General features: G+C 41.6%; 1 protein-coding gene across 3 annotated transcripts in view; it reads left to right on the top strand.

Moving 5' to 3' along the window:
* Positions 1 to 17,140, top strand: part of LOC126297832 (intermembrane lipid transfer protein VPS13A-like) — a 759,301-nt gene that overhangs the window by 606,199 nt on the left and 135,962 nt on the right. For all 3 annotated transcript variants that reach the window (XM_049989081.1, XM_049989080.1, XM_049989079.1), the window contains exon 53: positions 11,850 to 11,984. In XM_049989081.1, coding sequence (XP_049845038.1) covers positions 11,850 to 11,984 — 135 coding nt within the window. The remainder of the gene's footprint in view (positions 1 to 11,849; positions 11,985 to 17,140) is intronic.

Here is a 17,140-nt window from a genome sequence, read left to right as displayed (position 1 = left end):
ATAAAATGTGAGCTGAACATCTTACAGGCATTTCATAAAGATAAACGTTATTTATATATGGATGAGTGTTGCCCAATGTAAAGATAGTACAGAGGTACTGACTCATAATACATAACGTATGATGACAAAGGATACTCATGACATACAGCTGTATTATCAGGATTCCCATAACTATTACCATAGGTAACCTTAAATCATAATGCGATGGCTCTCCATACAATGATTCCAAGTGACATGGTGCTGTGGTAAGACAGTGCTAATCTCCTAGTGATTACTCACCATTAGCATATTACCCACTGATTTGGAAGCATTGGAGTGTATTATTCATGGCCTAATCACTGAACACTTGTACAAATTCAACCTATATGACAAATATCAGTCTGGGCTTTGTAAACCCTATAGTGCAAACACTGCACTAGTTATGGTAAATGATTACCTGAAATATGCCATTAACAACTGTGAGGCAATAACATCAGCACTTCTAGACTGTAGCAGTGCTTTAGATACTTTCAATTTTGACACACTGCTCAGAAAATATGACAGTTAAATTTATCAGACAGTGCACTGAAGTGATTTGAAAGCTACTTGAAAATCAGACAGCAGCGTTTCGTCTATGGGAATGAAAAATCATACTGGGAACATTTTCCCTCAAGAGTATCACATGGTTCAGTCTCAGGCCCAGTTGTGTCTTTCTTATTTGTCAGTGTCATTTCAATGGCTTGGTCCTTCTGTAAAAATAGTTTGTCTACCTCCAGTTTTACCCATTTTGCAGGTATACATGCTGAGGTCTTACAGATGATGATGATGATGATGATGATCTGTTTTCAGCAGTAACATGGGTGAAAATCCTGGGGCTGACACTAAATGCTAAAAAGTGGAATTTAATCTTTGTATCCCATCAGAAATGAAGGATATTCTGTTGCATGCCATGGACCAGGGATGCACAATTTTAACCTATTTTAATCTTAGTTGTGCATCCTTTGTGGACTCACATTTTAATATGCACCTGAAGATGGGACATATGTCCTGAAACTACGTTTGCTTCCCTTTTTAGAAATGAATAATTTTTACAGCTGTAGCAGATTTTATCATTGATGAGAAATGAGTAAATTTAAAAATCCACAAACAATTATCTCATACTCAGCTTGACAGTATTTCAGTACTTTATCAGAAAATAGTGAAGTACTTGGATGTAGTATTGTATGAGCATCTCAGCTGGATAGAGAATTCTGTCTCAGTGTGGCAAAAGACTCCTGCTTACCTCCTCAAAAAGTTTTGGAACATATTTCCACAGTATGTGAACTGTAAAATGTGTGTGTGTGTGTGTGTGTGTGTGTGTGTGTGTGTGTGTGTGTGTGTGTTTTCTTTTATCTGTATTACTGTAATCTTTAATTTCTAAATGTAGTATAATATTCTTACTGAAAGACTGAACGGTAAAAGAACAGACCCGCAAAATTCCAGACCAATATCCCTAACTCCTCTTTGCTGCAGAATCCTTGAACATATTCTCAGTTTGAATATAATAAACTTTTTTGCAACTGAGGAGCTTATGTGCACCAATCAGCATGGTTTTAGAAAGGATCACTCATGTGAAACTCAGCTTGTGCTTTTCTCACATGGTATACTGAGAACTATGGATAAAGGCAACAGGCAGATTCCATATTCCTAAATTTGCAGAAATCATTTGACATGGTGCCCCATTGCAGGCTGTTAACAAAGGTATGAGCATAAGGAATTAGTTCACAGATATGTGAGTGGCTCAAAGACTTCTTAAATAATTGAACCCAGTATGTTGTTCTCAATGGCGACTGTTCATCAGAGACAAGGGTATCACCAGGAGTGCCCCAGGGAAGTGTAGTAGAACCACTGTTGTTCTCTATATACATAGGTGATTTGGCTGACAGGGTGGATAACAATCTGTGGTTGTTTGCTGATGCCATGGTGTATGGTAAGGTGTCAAAGTTGAGTGACTATACAAAGACAAAAGATGACTTAGACAAAATTTCCAGTTGTGATGAATGGCAGCTGGCCCTAAATGTGGAAAGATGTAAGTTAATGCAGATGCGTGGGGAGATCAAACATGTAATGGTCAGGTACAGTACTGCTAGTGTCCTGCTTGGCACAGTCTAGTCATTTAAATATCTGGGCATAAAATTGAAAAGCGATGTGTGATGGAACAAGCATGTGAGAACTGTGGTAGGGAGACTTGGGAGAATTTTAGGAAAGAGTGGTTCACCTGTAAAGGAGACCACATGCAGGACTCTGGTGTGACCTATTCTTGAATACTGCTTGAGTGTTTGGGATGTGGACCACATCAGATTGAAGTAAGACATTGAAGCAATTGAGAGGCAAGCTGCTAGATTTGTTACCAATATGTTTGAACTGCATGTATGTGTTATTGAGATGCTTCTGGGAACTCAAATGGGAATCCATGGAGGGAACGGAACATTTCTTTTGAGAAACACTATTGAGAAAATTTAGAGAACCGTCATTTGAAGCTGTCTGCTGAATGATTCTACTGCTTTCAATTTACATTGCAAGTAAAGGCCACAAAGACAAGATACAAGGCATTAAGACTCACACAGAAGCATACAGTCATTTTCCCCTTGATCTCTTTGTGAGTGGAACAAGAAAGGAAATGACAAGTAGAAGTACAGGGTACCATCCACTGCCACTGTATGGTGGCTTCCGTAGTATCTATGTAGATGTAGATGCAGATACAGATGTAATGTAAAATATGTAGAATGCCTGATGGCCCAAATTTTGCAAGGTTTAATAAATAAATAAATTATATTTGGGAAAATAGTGGTTCAGATACTTGTCATAGCATTCAGATTTAGGTTTTCAGTGATTTCCCTAAACCATTTAAGGGTAATATCTGGATGATTCCTTTGAAAAAGAGCAATGCTAGTGCATTTCTCCAAAACATTGCCAGAATATGTCCTCTCTGCTCAGCACCATCATACTTGAATACAATGGTCATCTAAGACACGGCATTACCAGTATTCATTACAGAAAATGATATATGCCACCAGTCATCAGCAATCCATGCTTTTGAGGTATAGAACCATTCAAAAGGTGGCCATGTGTTGTGTGTTTTAAAGATCCTGTGCATGAATAGGTTTACTGATACATTATACACTAATTGAGCAGAACATTATGATCATCAACCTACTATTAATATAGACCTGTCATCTGGTGCGGAATGACTGCTAGTCAGACACCCACACACACACACACACACACACACACACACACACACACACACACACAAACACACAAACACACACTCACCATGGATGTAGTATCAGCGAGTGTGATGTCCATGTATGGAATGTCTAGGGCACACAATCTATCCGAGTTTCACTGAGGGCAGATTGTGACTGCATGGAGGCTTGTAATGAGGAGCATTTCACATACTGCAAGACTTGTTGGGTCTTCAAGGAGAGCTGTAGTGATTCTCTTCATTACATGGTGAAACCAAGGTGCAACCATGTCCAGACATCTTTGGGTTGGGCAACCACCACTCATTGCAGATGCTGAAAATCAGAGGCTGGGCAGTCTGGTAAAACAAGACAGGCAGCGAACTGTGGTGGAACTAACATCAGACTAAAGTCTGCGCAGAGTAGTTGTGTTTCTGAATACACAGTGCACTGAACACCCCTAACGATGGACCTCCACAGCCTATGACCCATGCATGTGCCACTGTTAACAGTATGACATTGACAACTATGACTGACATGGATATGTAACTATTGAAACTGGATGTTGGCGCAGTGGCAGAATGTTGCATGGTCTGATGAATGCTGATACCCTCCTCAGCATGCCAATGGGAGGGTGCAAATCCATTGTCTTCCAGGGGAACATCTCCTTGACACTGTTACTGCGGGACAGAGACAAGCTGGCAGTGGCTTTCTCTGGGGAATGTTCATTTTACCCGCAGCTCGTGGTCGTGCAGTAGCGTTCTCGCTTCCCTCGCCCGGGTTCCTGGGTTCGATTCTTGGCGGGGTCAGGAATTTTCTCTGCCTCGTGATGGCTGGGTGTTGTGTGTTGTCCTTAGGCTAGTTAGGTTTAAGTAGTTCTAAGTTCTAGGTGACTGATGACCATAGATGTTAAGTCCCATAGTGCTCAGAGCCATTTGAACCATTTTTTGAGATGTTCATTTGGTAATCTATGGGAGTTCATGCAAGACACCTTGATAGCCAAGAGGTCCAGTTCACTTGTTGCAGACCACACGATGATAATGCTTCCCGATGGCAGTGGCATTTACCAACAAGATCATACACTATGTCACAGGGTCAGTAGTGTGATGGAGTGGTTCGAGGAACACAGTGGTGAGTTCCAGTTGATGTGTTGGTCACCCAACTTGCCAGATCTGAACCTGAATGAACACATCTGGGATGTGATTGAATGTGGCATCAGAGCTCATCACCCCGCTCCCCAGTATTTGCGGGAATGAGATGACTTTTCTGTACAAATGTAATTCCAACTCCCTCCAGTGACCTACCAAAGCCTCATTGCCTCCACGCTGCAACATGTCACTGCTGTTACCTATGCCAAAGGTGGACATGCCAGCTATTAGGTAGGTGGTCATAATGTTCTGACTAATCAGTGTACAGTATGCTGATTACTGTTTGTGTTTTATCATCAGTCTATTCTGGCACTCTAGCAGTAAAATGATACTGTAAAACATTGTTTGTAATGAGTAGCAAATATTCTATGTTTTTATTGCTCATAACATGAAATACTATAGGAACAGCCTCTGACTGAGCTGACTGCACCAGCACATCAGGAAAATGAAACTGTAAACATCTTCATAAATCTAGAGAAAATGCACCTGAAGACTTTGATGAGAGAGACCTCATTTACACAACAAGCAAAGTATAAGGCATTCTTTTGTTTAATGCTGTTATCATAGTTCCAGTGATAACAGATATTTTCTTCGTGTTCTATTGACAAAGGATGAAAAAGTATGAACAAAATGAGTTTAAAATCATATATCAAATGTTTTGTTGACAGAAATCTTGTGTCTTAGAATAAATTTCGTTCACTGAACTGCATTTTGAGTTTGATTGATATGCAGTGTGTGTTCTACAGCGGCACATAATTTATTCCCATATTCATCATGACTTTTTTACATCATCTGAGGGCACAAACACTGAAATTGACAAAAGAATGAGGTATCTGAAATGTTATTTTCAAATACAGAATTTTATGTATCATTTTAAACAGAGGATTAAGTGCCTTTTTTATTCTCTGTGCCGTTTTAATGGTATATATTACAGTTTTCTAAAACTCCCTTTTTAATACAAAACTTATACATCACAGCCATCAAGTTTATTTTTATTAGTACACTATTAATTACAACACAGTTTATTATTTCTTAAGTCCATTTCCTCTTAGAAGTAATACACTTATAAACTTGAAGAAAACCTACCACATCCCTTACATGAATGTGCAGTGAATGATATGTTGTATCACAATAGGATGCACGAGTTGCGTGCCATTTTGACGGTAAGGAAAATGTACTGTAGCACAGGCTCGACAAGGTGAGAAAGTTATAAGGAGCTATGATGATTCATGATCATCTAGCAACCATTCAGAACTCAAAGAGACAGAATAGAAGTTAGGCACTAGGGCATACAGATATGTCATAACATTATCAGCTGTCTTCAATAGAAGAAATATCAGATAATTTAAAGAGCCAAGGAAGTATTATTGTCATGTTGGTAGAATATTTAACAAGACAAATTCTGGAGTGGTGTGGAACTGCATTGTCTTGCTGAATGAAAAGGTTCTCAGTGGGGTGTTGTATAAGGAGAAATGAATGCACATCACCTACCAGGAGGTCTCTGCATTGTGAATGTTGACTGCACACACACTATAAATTCCATGTAAATAGTCCTCATTTTGGAATTTCCCTAATTATTTGCACTTTATCCCACTGGACCAGTTGCATCATATATTTACAGTGCATTTGTATCAATGCCATACAGGCCTGTCAACATGTACTAACACTCACTAGTCCTATGACCTGAGCATCCTAATTTCCCATGCTCATATTAATCTTTGTGCTGAGTGATGTTTGGAACTCATGTGGCAGCATGGTTTCCTACCTCACAGTAAGGAGGCAGTTCTGGATAAAGTGACATCTTATTGAAGTGTGTGCTGATATGAAATTCCTGGCAGATTAAAACTGTGTGATTTTCTGGGGATCTAGCTCACAGTCTGAAACTGGGAGTAAATTTCATGTGGGTAGTTCTGTTATGCACTGAGAACTGTCTGTACACTGACATAATCTGAGCTATTCCCCGATGATCACTGTCCTCTGCATTTAGTTCATCATTGTGGCTGAATTACAACAGCAGTTTGTCCTCAAATGAGCACTCAAAAAATATCTATAACTTCATGGCCCATGATGAGGTCTGTGACCACACAACTCAGAAAATCAAATGTAAAAATTGTTGTGACAATGCCACGACATTTAACAGTGCCGCCACGACAGTACGCGCAAATGGCAATAGAGGCGCTCTGCAAATCAGCTGAGTGCTGGAGCGTCACCTAGCTACGAACGGGGCGGCCGCATGTCACGGCACGCCAGTCGAATACGAGATACTGAGTTGTTATCATGTAATTAGCTATTGTTTCTAAGAGAGAGTGTTGAATATCCACACAATTATTGGTGATTAAAGGTTATAACACTTTTTGGCAACGAGGTCGGATATTTTCACTGCGTTGTGGATTTGCGTGTTCGTGACGGGGCAGACATGGAACAGCTTATGCAAGCACTCATTGAACAACAAACACAGCTGACGGCTACTATTCAGGCTCAACAAACACAGATGACGGCTGTGATTCAGGCGTTGTCGACGTCGCTTACTCATCGTCTGTCTTCCTCTTCCCTGCCTCCATTCCCTCCTTATGATGAGGCCGCTGAAGACTGGGAGGATTATGAGAATCATTTGCGGCAACACTTCTTGGCTTTCGGTATTGTCGACACTCCTATGTGTAAGTCATTATTTCTATCTTGGATTTCCCCACAGATCTATCAGCTGCTATCTCAGTTAGCCCCTCTGCAGGAACGTGCCTCCCTGTACTTCCAAGAAATGTGTGACTTATTGTCTAACTATTACCGAAAAAACACCCACGTCGTTGCCGCCTGCGTGGCGTTCTACCGGTGTCGTAAACAGCCCCATCAATCTTACTGGGCTTGGGCAGCAGAACTACACGGTCTGAGTAGGAAATGTCAGTTTGTCATGGACACTCATCACGAGTCTTATGCTGATTCAATGGTTAGGGATGCTATTCTATGGCTTGCTCCTGATAAAGAAGTTCGGCAATGTGCCCTACAACTGTCAAACCCGTCGTTGTCAGAAGTTCTAAGCATCGCTCAATCCTTTGAAGTGTCTCACGCTGCTGGCACGCAAATAGACGCATGGTGTGATGTAGGCGCTGTACAGTCAACTCTCGACATGGACAATTTGCCTGTTTCACAGGAGAACGAAGATGTGGCGGCGGTTCACTCACCTCAACAACGTCGCGTTGGGCCGCAATGCTTGCAGCGAAACCAGCAACTACAGAAGCCGATTCGTTCCGCACTACCTTCTTGCCCCCGTTGTTTTGTACAGCATTACAGGGCAGTGTGTCCAAAACGTTGGGCCACATGTAATTCATGTAGGAAAAAAGGCCACATTGCTTCTGTGTGTCAGTCCCCTAAAGTTCCTATTGACGAGGACGAGGCATCGGACATGGATGTTCACTGTGTGCTTTCTCAAACAAATAAGTTGTTTGTTACTGTTCGTGTTCTGGATAAAGACATCCGCATGCAAGTGGACACTGGCTCTGCAGTAACTCTCATTAATTCTCGCACGTATTTGGAGTTGGGCTCCCCTCCTTTGTCTCCGGTTACGCGAAATCTGAGGACTTATAATAAACAGAAAATTCCTATCATGGGCCAGTTTGATGCTTCCACTGCCTACAAGTCTGTTGTTCGGCCCCTCACGTATTATGTGGTGGGTCATGCGGGCACTGAAAACCTGTTAGGTTATGATGCTTTCCAGTTGTTCGGGTTCTCCATTGATGATGATGTGCACCTCATATCTGAGGATATTCCGTATCAACAGCTGGATGGATTGTGTTCTGAATTTTCGTCCGTGTTCTCTGCTGGTCTGGGTTGTGCCAAGGATTTTGAAGCCCACATTACTCTTAAACCTACAGCTCGTCCTAAGTTTTTCCGGGCACGCCCTATTCCGGTGGCGTTGTGTGCACCTGTCAAGGCTGAGATAGACAGGTTAACAGATTCAGGGATTCTCCTACCTCCAGCGAATGGGCATCTCCGATCGTGGTGGTTTCTAAACCAAACGGGAGTCTGCGATTGTGTGGTGACTTTAAAGCCACTGTCAACGCTCAGAGCCTCATTGACACTTATCCTCTTCCCTGTCCTGAGGAGTTGTTTACCAAGCTCGCTGGGGGCCAGTTCTTTTCCAAACATCACTTATCGGAGGCGTACCATCAGTTGCCGTTAGATGCTACTTCCAAGGAATTTCTCGTCATCAACACTCCTTGTGGGTTGTATCAGTACCAGCGGTTACCATTTGGCGTCGCTAGCAAACCGGCCATTTTTCAGCGGTTTTTGGAACAGCTCACGGCTTCCGTTCCCGGCTGCATAAACTATCTGGATGACATTGTTGTCACAGGGGCCTCCACTGAGGAGCACCTTCGTAATTTGCGTTCACTGTTTTGGGTTTTGCATTCGGCTGGATTGAGGTGCAATCTGAACAAGTAACAGTTCTTCCACCCCTCCATTGTGTATCTTGGTTTCCACTTGTCCCGTGAGGGTATACGTCCTCTACGTCAGGACGTTGCGACCATTAACGCTCTACCCCAGCCGTCTACGGTCAAAGAACTTCAGGCGTTTCTAGGCAAGATTGCTTATTATCACAAATTCATTCCATCCGCAGTGGCGGTAGCTTATCCTCTGCATCAGCTGTTACGTAAACACGTCCCTTTCTGTTGGTCCAACGAGTGTGAGCAGGCTTTTGTCCGCTTGAAGGCTCATTTACAGTCGGCACCTTGTCTTGCCACATTCCGTCCGGGTCAGCACTTGGTTCTGGCGACTGATGCGCCACAGTATGGCCTAGGGGCTGTTCTCACCCATCGGTATGAGGATGGGTCGGAACGACCCATTGCCTATGCTTCCAAGACCCTCAACGAGGCGCAACAGCGTTACTCTCAAATCTAAAAGGAGGCGCTCGCTATCATTCATGCTCTAAAAAAGTTCACCTTTTTTTTGTATGGTTCTAAGTTTCACCTCATCACCAACCACAAACCACTGGTCTCTCTGTTCAGCCCATCGGCGTTGCTTCCAGATAAAGCAGCTCACTGCCTGCAGCGTTGGGCCTTATACTTGTCTCGTTTTCACTATGAGATTCACTATTGCCCCACTGCCCAGCACGCCAACGCTGACGCACTGGCGCGATTGCCGTTGGGCCCCGACCCGGTTTTCGATCGTGATGAACTCCTCTGTTTCCACACTGATGAGGAAGAACGTCATGCTGTCGAGGATTTTCCACTTACAGGTTCGCAGGTCACGTTGGCTACTGCGCGGGACCTGGTCCTGCGTCGGGTGATCGGTTTTGTTCAACGGGGTTGGCCGGACAGGACCAAGGCCCGGGCATCAGATCCCCTTCGCAACTACCATGCCTTGCGCCTTCGTCTGTCTGTTCGTGATGGTGTTGTTCTTCTGGCCACAGATTGCGCATCTCCACGGGTCGTGGTGCCAGCCTCTCTTTGCAAAGATGTTCTCAAACTGTTGCATAAAGGTCATTGGGGTATTTCTCGGACTAAGTCCCCGGCCCGCAGGCACGTTTATTGGCCCAGTATTGATTCAGACATCGCCCACATGGTTGCTGTGTGTGGTCAGTGTCCTCAACAACTGGCTACACCTCGTACAATGCCCTCTCCATGGCCTGATCCAGCAAGCCATGGGAACGGGTGCACGCTGACTTTGCCGGCCCCTTCCTCGGTACTTATTAGCTACTGTTGATTGACGCCTTCTCGAAGTTTCCGTTTGTTGTTAGATGTCCGTCACCCACCACTGCGGCGACGACGCTGGCTTTGTCCAAAATCTTTGTGCTAGAAGGTCTTCCATCCACGATCGTCATGGACAATGGCCCCCAGTTCTCTTCGCAGGCCTTCCGTGATTTTTGTACTGGACAAGGGATTCATCATGTTACAGCACCTCCCTTCCATCCGCAATCGAATGGGGAGGTCGAGCGCTTTGTCCGCACTTTCAAATGCCAGATGAAAAAATTCCTTAGTGATTTTGCCACAGATGATGCTCTGCTGCAATTTCTGAGTTCTTATCACTTCACACCTCTGGGTGATCGCAGCCCTGCTGAACTCTTGCATGGCTGCCAACCGCGCACTCTACTGCACCTGCTTCACCCTGTCAGGCCTTGTACTGTGTCCCCGAGTGCGGGAAAATACTCGGTGGGCGCCGACGTGTGGGCACGAGGGTATGGATCTTGCCCTAAATGGATTCTAGGGGTGGTCAAGGCTCTTCGCAGCCACTGGCTTTGTGAAATACGTACGGGCGATGGCACAGTTGTTCGCCATTACGACCAGATGCGCCCACGAGTGGTGGCCACGCCTGTGCCGCCGCTCTTTCCTTCGCCTCCACCAGCCCGAGAAGCCAGTCCTGTCGCCGCTGCCGATCTACCGTAAGTGTTGATGCAGCCGACGTCGCTATCGCTTCCGAGTATGCCGGAACCGGCCCCAGTCGCGACGCCGCCTTCTCCGGGACCCATCTCGCTGGAGCACACTCCCAGGTCCATGACACCTATGGATGCTGCTCCTGAGTTTTCACCCATCATCTCATCCAGGAGGCACATTCCACACACGAGCTTCCGTCCCGGACATTTTCGACCATACTCTCGTGTCTCTCCATGGGATCTCCTCGGGGCCCCACAAGAGGCCATGGATGTCTCCACACTGTCCATGTCTCCAAGGAAGTGAGTGGTTTTTTTTCCAAGGGGGGAAAAGTGTTGTGACAGTGCCACGACATTTAACAGTGCCGCCACAACAGTACGCGCAAACGGCGATAGAGGCGCTCCGCAAATCGGCTGAGCGCGGGAGCGCCACCTAGCTACAAATGGGCTGGCCTCATGTCATGGCACGGCAGTCGAATACGAGATACTGAGTTGTAATCATGTAATCAGCTATTGTTACTAAGAGAGAGTGTTCAATATCTACACAATTATTGGTGATTAAAGGTTATAACAAAAATTATCTTCCTCTGCTTGTGTGGTTGTAGGTAAATGTATGATCTCTTTTGCCTTTACCATCTTTACTGCCTCTACTCAGTACAAAATCACATGACAGCCATGTGAGAATATTCTAGTCATCAATGTGACAACAGTCTTTTTCTCCAAAAGTAAAGTACTTATCAGTCTGATTAGTATTTTTCTGTCAGAATAATGTGCTGCCAGAGAAATGTCATGCCAGCAGAAAGCCCTGCAGAAGGAAAGTCTTACCAGAGAAAAGTTCTTTCAGAGAAAAGTTCTGCCAGTACTGTATCCTGTCATATTTGCAGACGCTTAGACTGCAGCTCTCGTTCGAAACAAAACATTGAACTCTGCGTAGTGTGCCATAAACACTACAGGAGTGGACATATTAATATAACCTTAATGTTACATATTTGTCACTAATATTTCTAAACTGTATTTAATATATGTGAATTCTTTTTGTTTTATGTTTTATATGTGGCAAACAGTGATAGTATTAGTAGTTGTGTTTTTACTTGGATAATGCATGTATCTGAGACTCTTCAACAAAAATGTATATTTTAGGTTGACTTTGAGAAGATGCAGATGACAAAACCTTTCTTTGGAGAGCTACGAAGGCGGTATAGTCCAGGAATATGGCTGCAGTTCCGGAAATCTGACCATCAAATGTACATACATTTTAAGATACATAGATTACAGGTATACAGTTTCTGTTGTTATTTTTTTAAGAAAAAATATTATTAAATAGGCCTACATAATTTTATATCAGTAAAATTTTACCTAATATTTCACCATACCTTAGTAGTAACTTTATGTGTTTGCAAAAGTTGTACATCTTTTTTCTTATCCTTGCTAAAATAATAAGAAAAGTGAGCTGTTGTCATACTGCTACAACCTCATAGTCACCTGTTACAAATGATATGGCAGAGATACCAACAAATAAGGTTTAAGCTGATTCTTGTAAAATAAAAAGTATAACTTCAATTTTTGGCTTACAGAATGCCTTCAAAAAAGAGTTGCCGTAAACTATGAGATAGAAAAGGTAAGTAGAAATTGTTTCACAACACCCATGTTCCATCTAAAAAATGTGGCAGGGAGCTTATTTACAATAGAGTGGCCTTTCTGACATATATGAAAGAAAATCTAAAATCTGAAGTCAGAAACCAATACCAACTTATCAGCAAATGGGTTATGGTATACAAGACAGAACAAAATGTGCAAACAACATTAGACCACTGGGGCAAAATGTCACTAAGGGCAAGTGGAAACATTCTGACCTCTCAGATAAGCAAGGTACGCAGGGCTGCATTATGTGTAGGCTATATAGGCTACATCATAGAGATGCACATCACAAAGGGACCCACACTACAACAGTGTGTGTACTTTAATACACTGTGTCAAGCCCTCTAACGGTCATATAAGATGTAAACATGATTATTTTCTGTGGGTTTAATGTAAATGCAATTATTTTCTGTTGGTTTATTTGGCTGAATTTTTCAGTGAATGTATAACTGAATTACGTCAGCATTCACCTGTCAAAATCCATGCTTTCTAATGTCATATTTACAGCAGCTTCTGGGAAATTGCATAGAATTTGAATTAACAAGTTTATGATGACTTTTAAAAAGAGTTGTTTGTGCATTTTGAGTAGTTGGTCATTATATTTCTAGAGACATTTTATGAAGAAGCCCTGGAGTCGGCAGTCTACAAGCCCTTGTGCCTTTTTTTTTTTTTTTTTTTTTTTATGAGGGTGTCATGTTTCTAATCTGGCCACATGAATGACATCATCTATATGACAGCTGCCGAGACTTTAATTTCCTGCACCAGAATATCAAATTCATAATAGAGATAGAAGAAAACATCTATAAAGGCACTGGCCAGCAGAAAACAATCCGTTATCAGGAATGTCTTAAGATGGCAAGAGGTGATGACACCTGGATGAATACCCGAGAAATATTCAAAATTTTCCTATGCTGGGGAAACATAAAATCAGACAACAGTTAAAGCAATTTTGGCAACTTTAAGTGAATTAAACTTCCGAAAAGGTGATTTATTCAGTACCTCATTTCATGCAAGGTGGAATCAATAAAATGTAGTGTTTCCCATTGCCAGATGCAAATTCTTGAGCTCTTCAAGCTGGGGAATACCATTTCAGATAATTTGATTTGTCAACAAGATATATCAGGAAGCATACAAGATATTTTAGTTTCATATTCATATTCTTAATTTGTGATTGACCGTATGTAGTGGGATAGCTTTGCACTGAGCATTGATGACAAGATACAACAGCAATCATTGTATTAATTAATGTTCACATTACATGTAAAAATTCTTTATTCTACATTAACCAGTTGTAAAGAATGGCAATCATAATCTTGAAAGTCAGTTTCTATACTGAAATTATCCAAGCAGCCTCTTAAATTGCAGAATGGATTTTCTATTAACCAGTTGTACAACTTATTTTTAAAATGTTCAGATAACTTGGGGAACACAGCCAAGTAACACTATTGACTGCTGCCAATATTTCAATGCAAATGCAGTGTGACCACCCTGTCATTCTCAAAGCAAAACTGCAGAAAAGACTCTTTTAAAAAGAGTTGTTTGTGCATTTTGAGTAGTTGGTCATTATATTTCTAGAGACATTTTATGAAGAAGCCCTGGAGTCGGCAGTCTACAAGCCCTTGTGCCTTTTTTTTTTTTTTTTTTTTTTTTTTTATGAGGGTGTCATGTTTCTAATCTGGCCACATGAATGACATCATCTATATGACAGCTGCCGAGACTTTAATTTCCTGCACCAGAATATCAAATTCATAATAGAGATAGAAGAAAACATCTATAAAGGCACTGGCCAGCAGAAAACAATCCGTTATCAGGAATGTCTTAAGATGGCAAGAGGTGATGACACCTGGATGAATACCCGAGAAATATTCAAAATTTTCCTATGCTGGGGAAACATAAAATCAGACAACAGTTAAAGCAATTTTGGCAACTTTAAGTGAATTAAACTTCCGAAAAGGTGATTTATTCAGTACCTCATTTCATGCAAGGTGGAATCAATAAAATGTAGTGTTTCCCATTGCCAGATGCAAATTCTTGAGCTCTTCAAGCTGGGGAATACCATTTCAGATAATTTGATTTGTCAACAAGATATATCAGGAAGCATACAAGATATTTTAGTTTCATATTCATATTCTTAATTTGTGATTGACCGTATGTAGTGGGATAGCTTTGCACTGAGCATTGATGACAAGATACAACAGCAATCATTGTATTAATTAATGTTCACATTACATGTAAAAATTCTTTATTCTACATTAACCAGTTGTAAAGAATGGCAATCATAATCTTGAAAGTCAGTTTCTATACTGAAATTATCCAAGCAGCCTCTTAAATTGCAGAATGGATTTTCTATTAACCAGTTGTACAACTTATTTTTAAAATGTTCAGATAACTTGGGGAACACAGCCAAGTAACACTATTGACTGCTGCCAATATTTCAATGCAAATGCAGTATGACCACCCTGTCATTCTCAAAGCAAAACTGCAGCAATTGCACTGAGCAAGGGAATTCAAAACCTTGGTTTGCAGAGAAATTCCTGGACGATGAAACACACACACACACACACACACACACACACACTCATCACACTGTGTAAACAATAGTGCCACCACAACCAAAGATGAGTGACTTAAGAAGTTATTTATAGTGAAAATTACTGAACAGTGGCTGAGGTAACATCAACTCTCTCTCTCTCTCTCTCTCCCTCTGTGTGTGTGTGTGTGTGTGTGTGTGTGTGTGTGTGTGTGTGTGTGTGTGTGTGGTTTATCTTCTGGGAATTTATCTGCAAACTGAGTTTTTAAATTCCATTGCACAGTGGGTATTTTCTGCAGTTTTGCGTTGAGAATAATGGAGGTGGTCACCTGTCACGGTATCAGTGGTTGACGATTATTTTACTTGGCTGCATCCTTGTAAGTTATTTGAACATTTTATATGCCAGGAGAAACTCATGTCTACTTTTAAAATTACTGAGAGGTGTACTGAGTGCTTTGGCAAATTATTAAAAACTGTCGAATAATTCACTTTGTGAGTGTTGCCTGTTTTTGTCAGCCTGTGCCAAGGAATGTCAATAACCTTTTTGTTTCTAGCATCATTAGTGTGTATATACTCTCTGGTATTAAATTATGTTATGTTGTTTTTAGCACAGAGCAATGATGCATAAATATAATGATTTATAACTGTCAGTATTTTGATATTGGTGAACAAAGGTTGGCAGTTTTTCCTTGGACCAGCCTATGACATTATTTTAGAACTTCTTTCTGAATCAGTAATATGTCACTGACATGACACGAGTGACCCCATAGCAACAGGTCATAAGTTATATGAGATTCTGAAAGTCAATAGTATGGTGTCCTAATATATTTATTACCTACTGGATCAACTAATTTTCACATAAGGTAGAACACCTGTTATATCTTTTTACAGACATGGTTGATGTGAGGTTGCCAGTTTTATTTGGAATCAGTATGTATTATAAGCAATTTTACATATTTTGAGTCTTCTTCTTTAGCTAGTCCCACCTGCAAATGGTGCTTTTTTGTGCTTTTCATAATAGTTCATTAGATGAGAACTTGTTTAATGTTAATAAATGTCTGACATATAGCTTACTGACTCATGGTGTCATAGCAAGGTCACACAAACACCAACCACTCCTTTAGAAAATGTAGAAGATTGCTCTCTAATATAAAGATTGGTCTAAGAGTGTACCTGTTAGTTATGTCTCAAACAGCAGTAAATGAAGATCATTTGCTGAATTAAAGTTGATAAAAAGCTGGTTTTGAACCACCAAATTGGTAGACAGGCTAACCATTTTGACTTCACACAGTGTTGATAGTTATATTTTAAGAGAACAAAGGATCATAGTGTATGTAAGTTCAGTAGTATAAAGTGTAGGTGCAACCCAGTTAGCCAATTACATTATCTGTAACATTCATTTTGAAGCTGGTTGATTGGTAAAGTAATTAATTAAAATTGTATAGTGATATTTTGTACAATTAAATTTTATAGCTTACATAAAGTGTTACAGGCTTTTCGTTCAAAAATTTAATTAAAACTCTATTTTTTGTGGATTAGTTATCATGCCTTTCGGTATGACTAGCAACAGGTTCAGCCTAGGGAGCTATAGATCCAAAATATATCCTTGCGGACACAAACTGAACTGCAGCTCTTGTAAGCATTGTAAATGTGAATTTAGGAAGCACTCACACAGAAGCCAAGCCACCCTCCAGCCTCTACTATAAAGAAAGGTACAAAAATAGTGCAGCACCTCACCGAATCAGTATTGAGACATTCTATCAAAGCAACATTGTGTCATTCTACATCTACATCTACCTCTTTCGGTTCTCCCTTCTATTCCAGTCTCATATTGTTCGTGGAAAGAAGGATTGTCGGTATGCTTCTGTGTGGGCTCTAATCTCTCTGATTTTATCCTCATGGTCTCTTCGCGAGATATTTGTAGGAGGGAGCAATATACTGCTTGACTCTTCAGCGAAGGTATGTTCTCAAAACTTTAGCAAAAGCCCGTACTGAGCTACTGAGCGTCTCTCCTGCAGAGTCTTTCACTGGAGCTTTCGCGATTACTAAATGATCCTGTAACAAAGCGTGCTGCTCTCCGTCGGATCTTCTCTATCTCTTCCATCAAACCTATCTGGTATGGATCCCACACTGCTGAGCAGTATTCAACCAGTGGGTGAACACGCGTACTGTAAGCTACTTCGCCGGCCGTGGTGGTCTCGCGGTTCTAGGCGCGCAGTCCTAAACCGTGCGACTGCTACGGTCGCAGGTTCGAATCCTGCCT

The sequence above is a fragment of the Schistocerca gregaria genome, chromosome X (assembly GCF_023897955.1).
Source record: "Schistocerca gregaria isolate iqSchGreg1 chromosome X, iqSchGreg1.2, whole genome shotgun sequence".
In the NCBI taxonomy this organism is placed as follows: domain Eukaryota; kingdom Metazoa; phylum Arthropoda; class Insecta; order Orthoptera; family Acrididae; genus Schistocerca; species Schistocerca gregaria.
The sequence above is the reverse complement of the archived record's forward strand: the minus strand, read 5'-3'. Positions and strand labels throughout refer to the sequence as shown.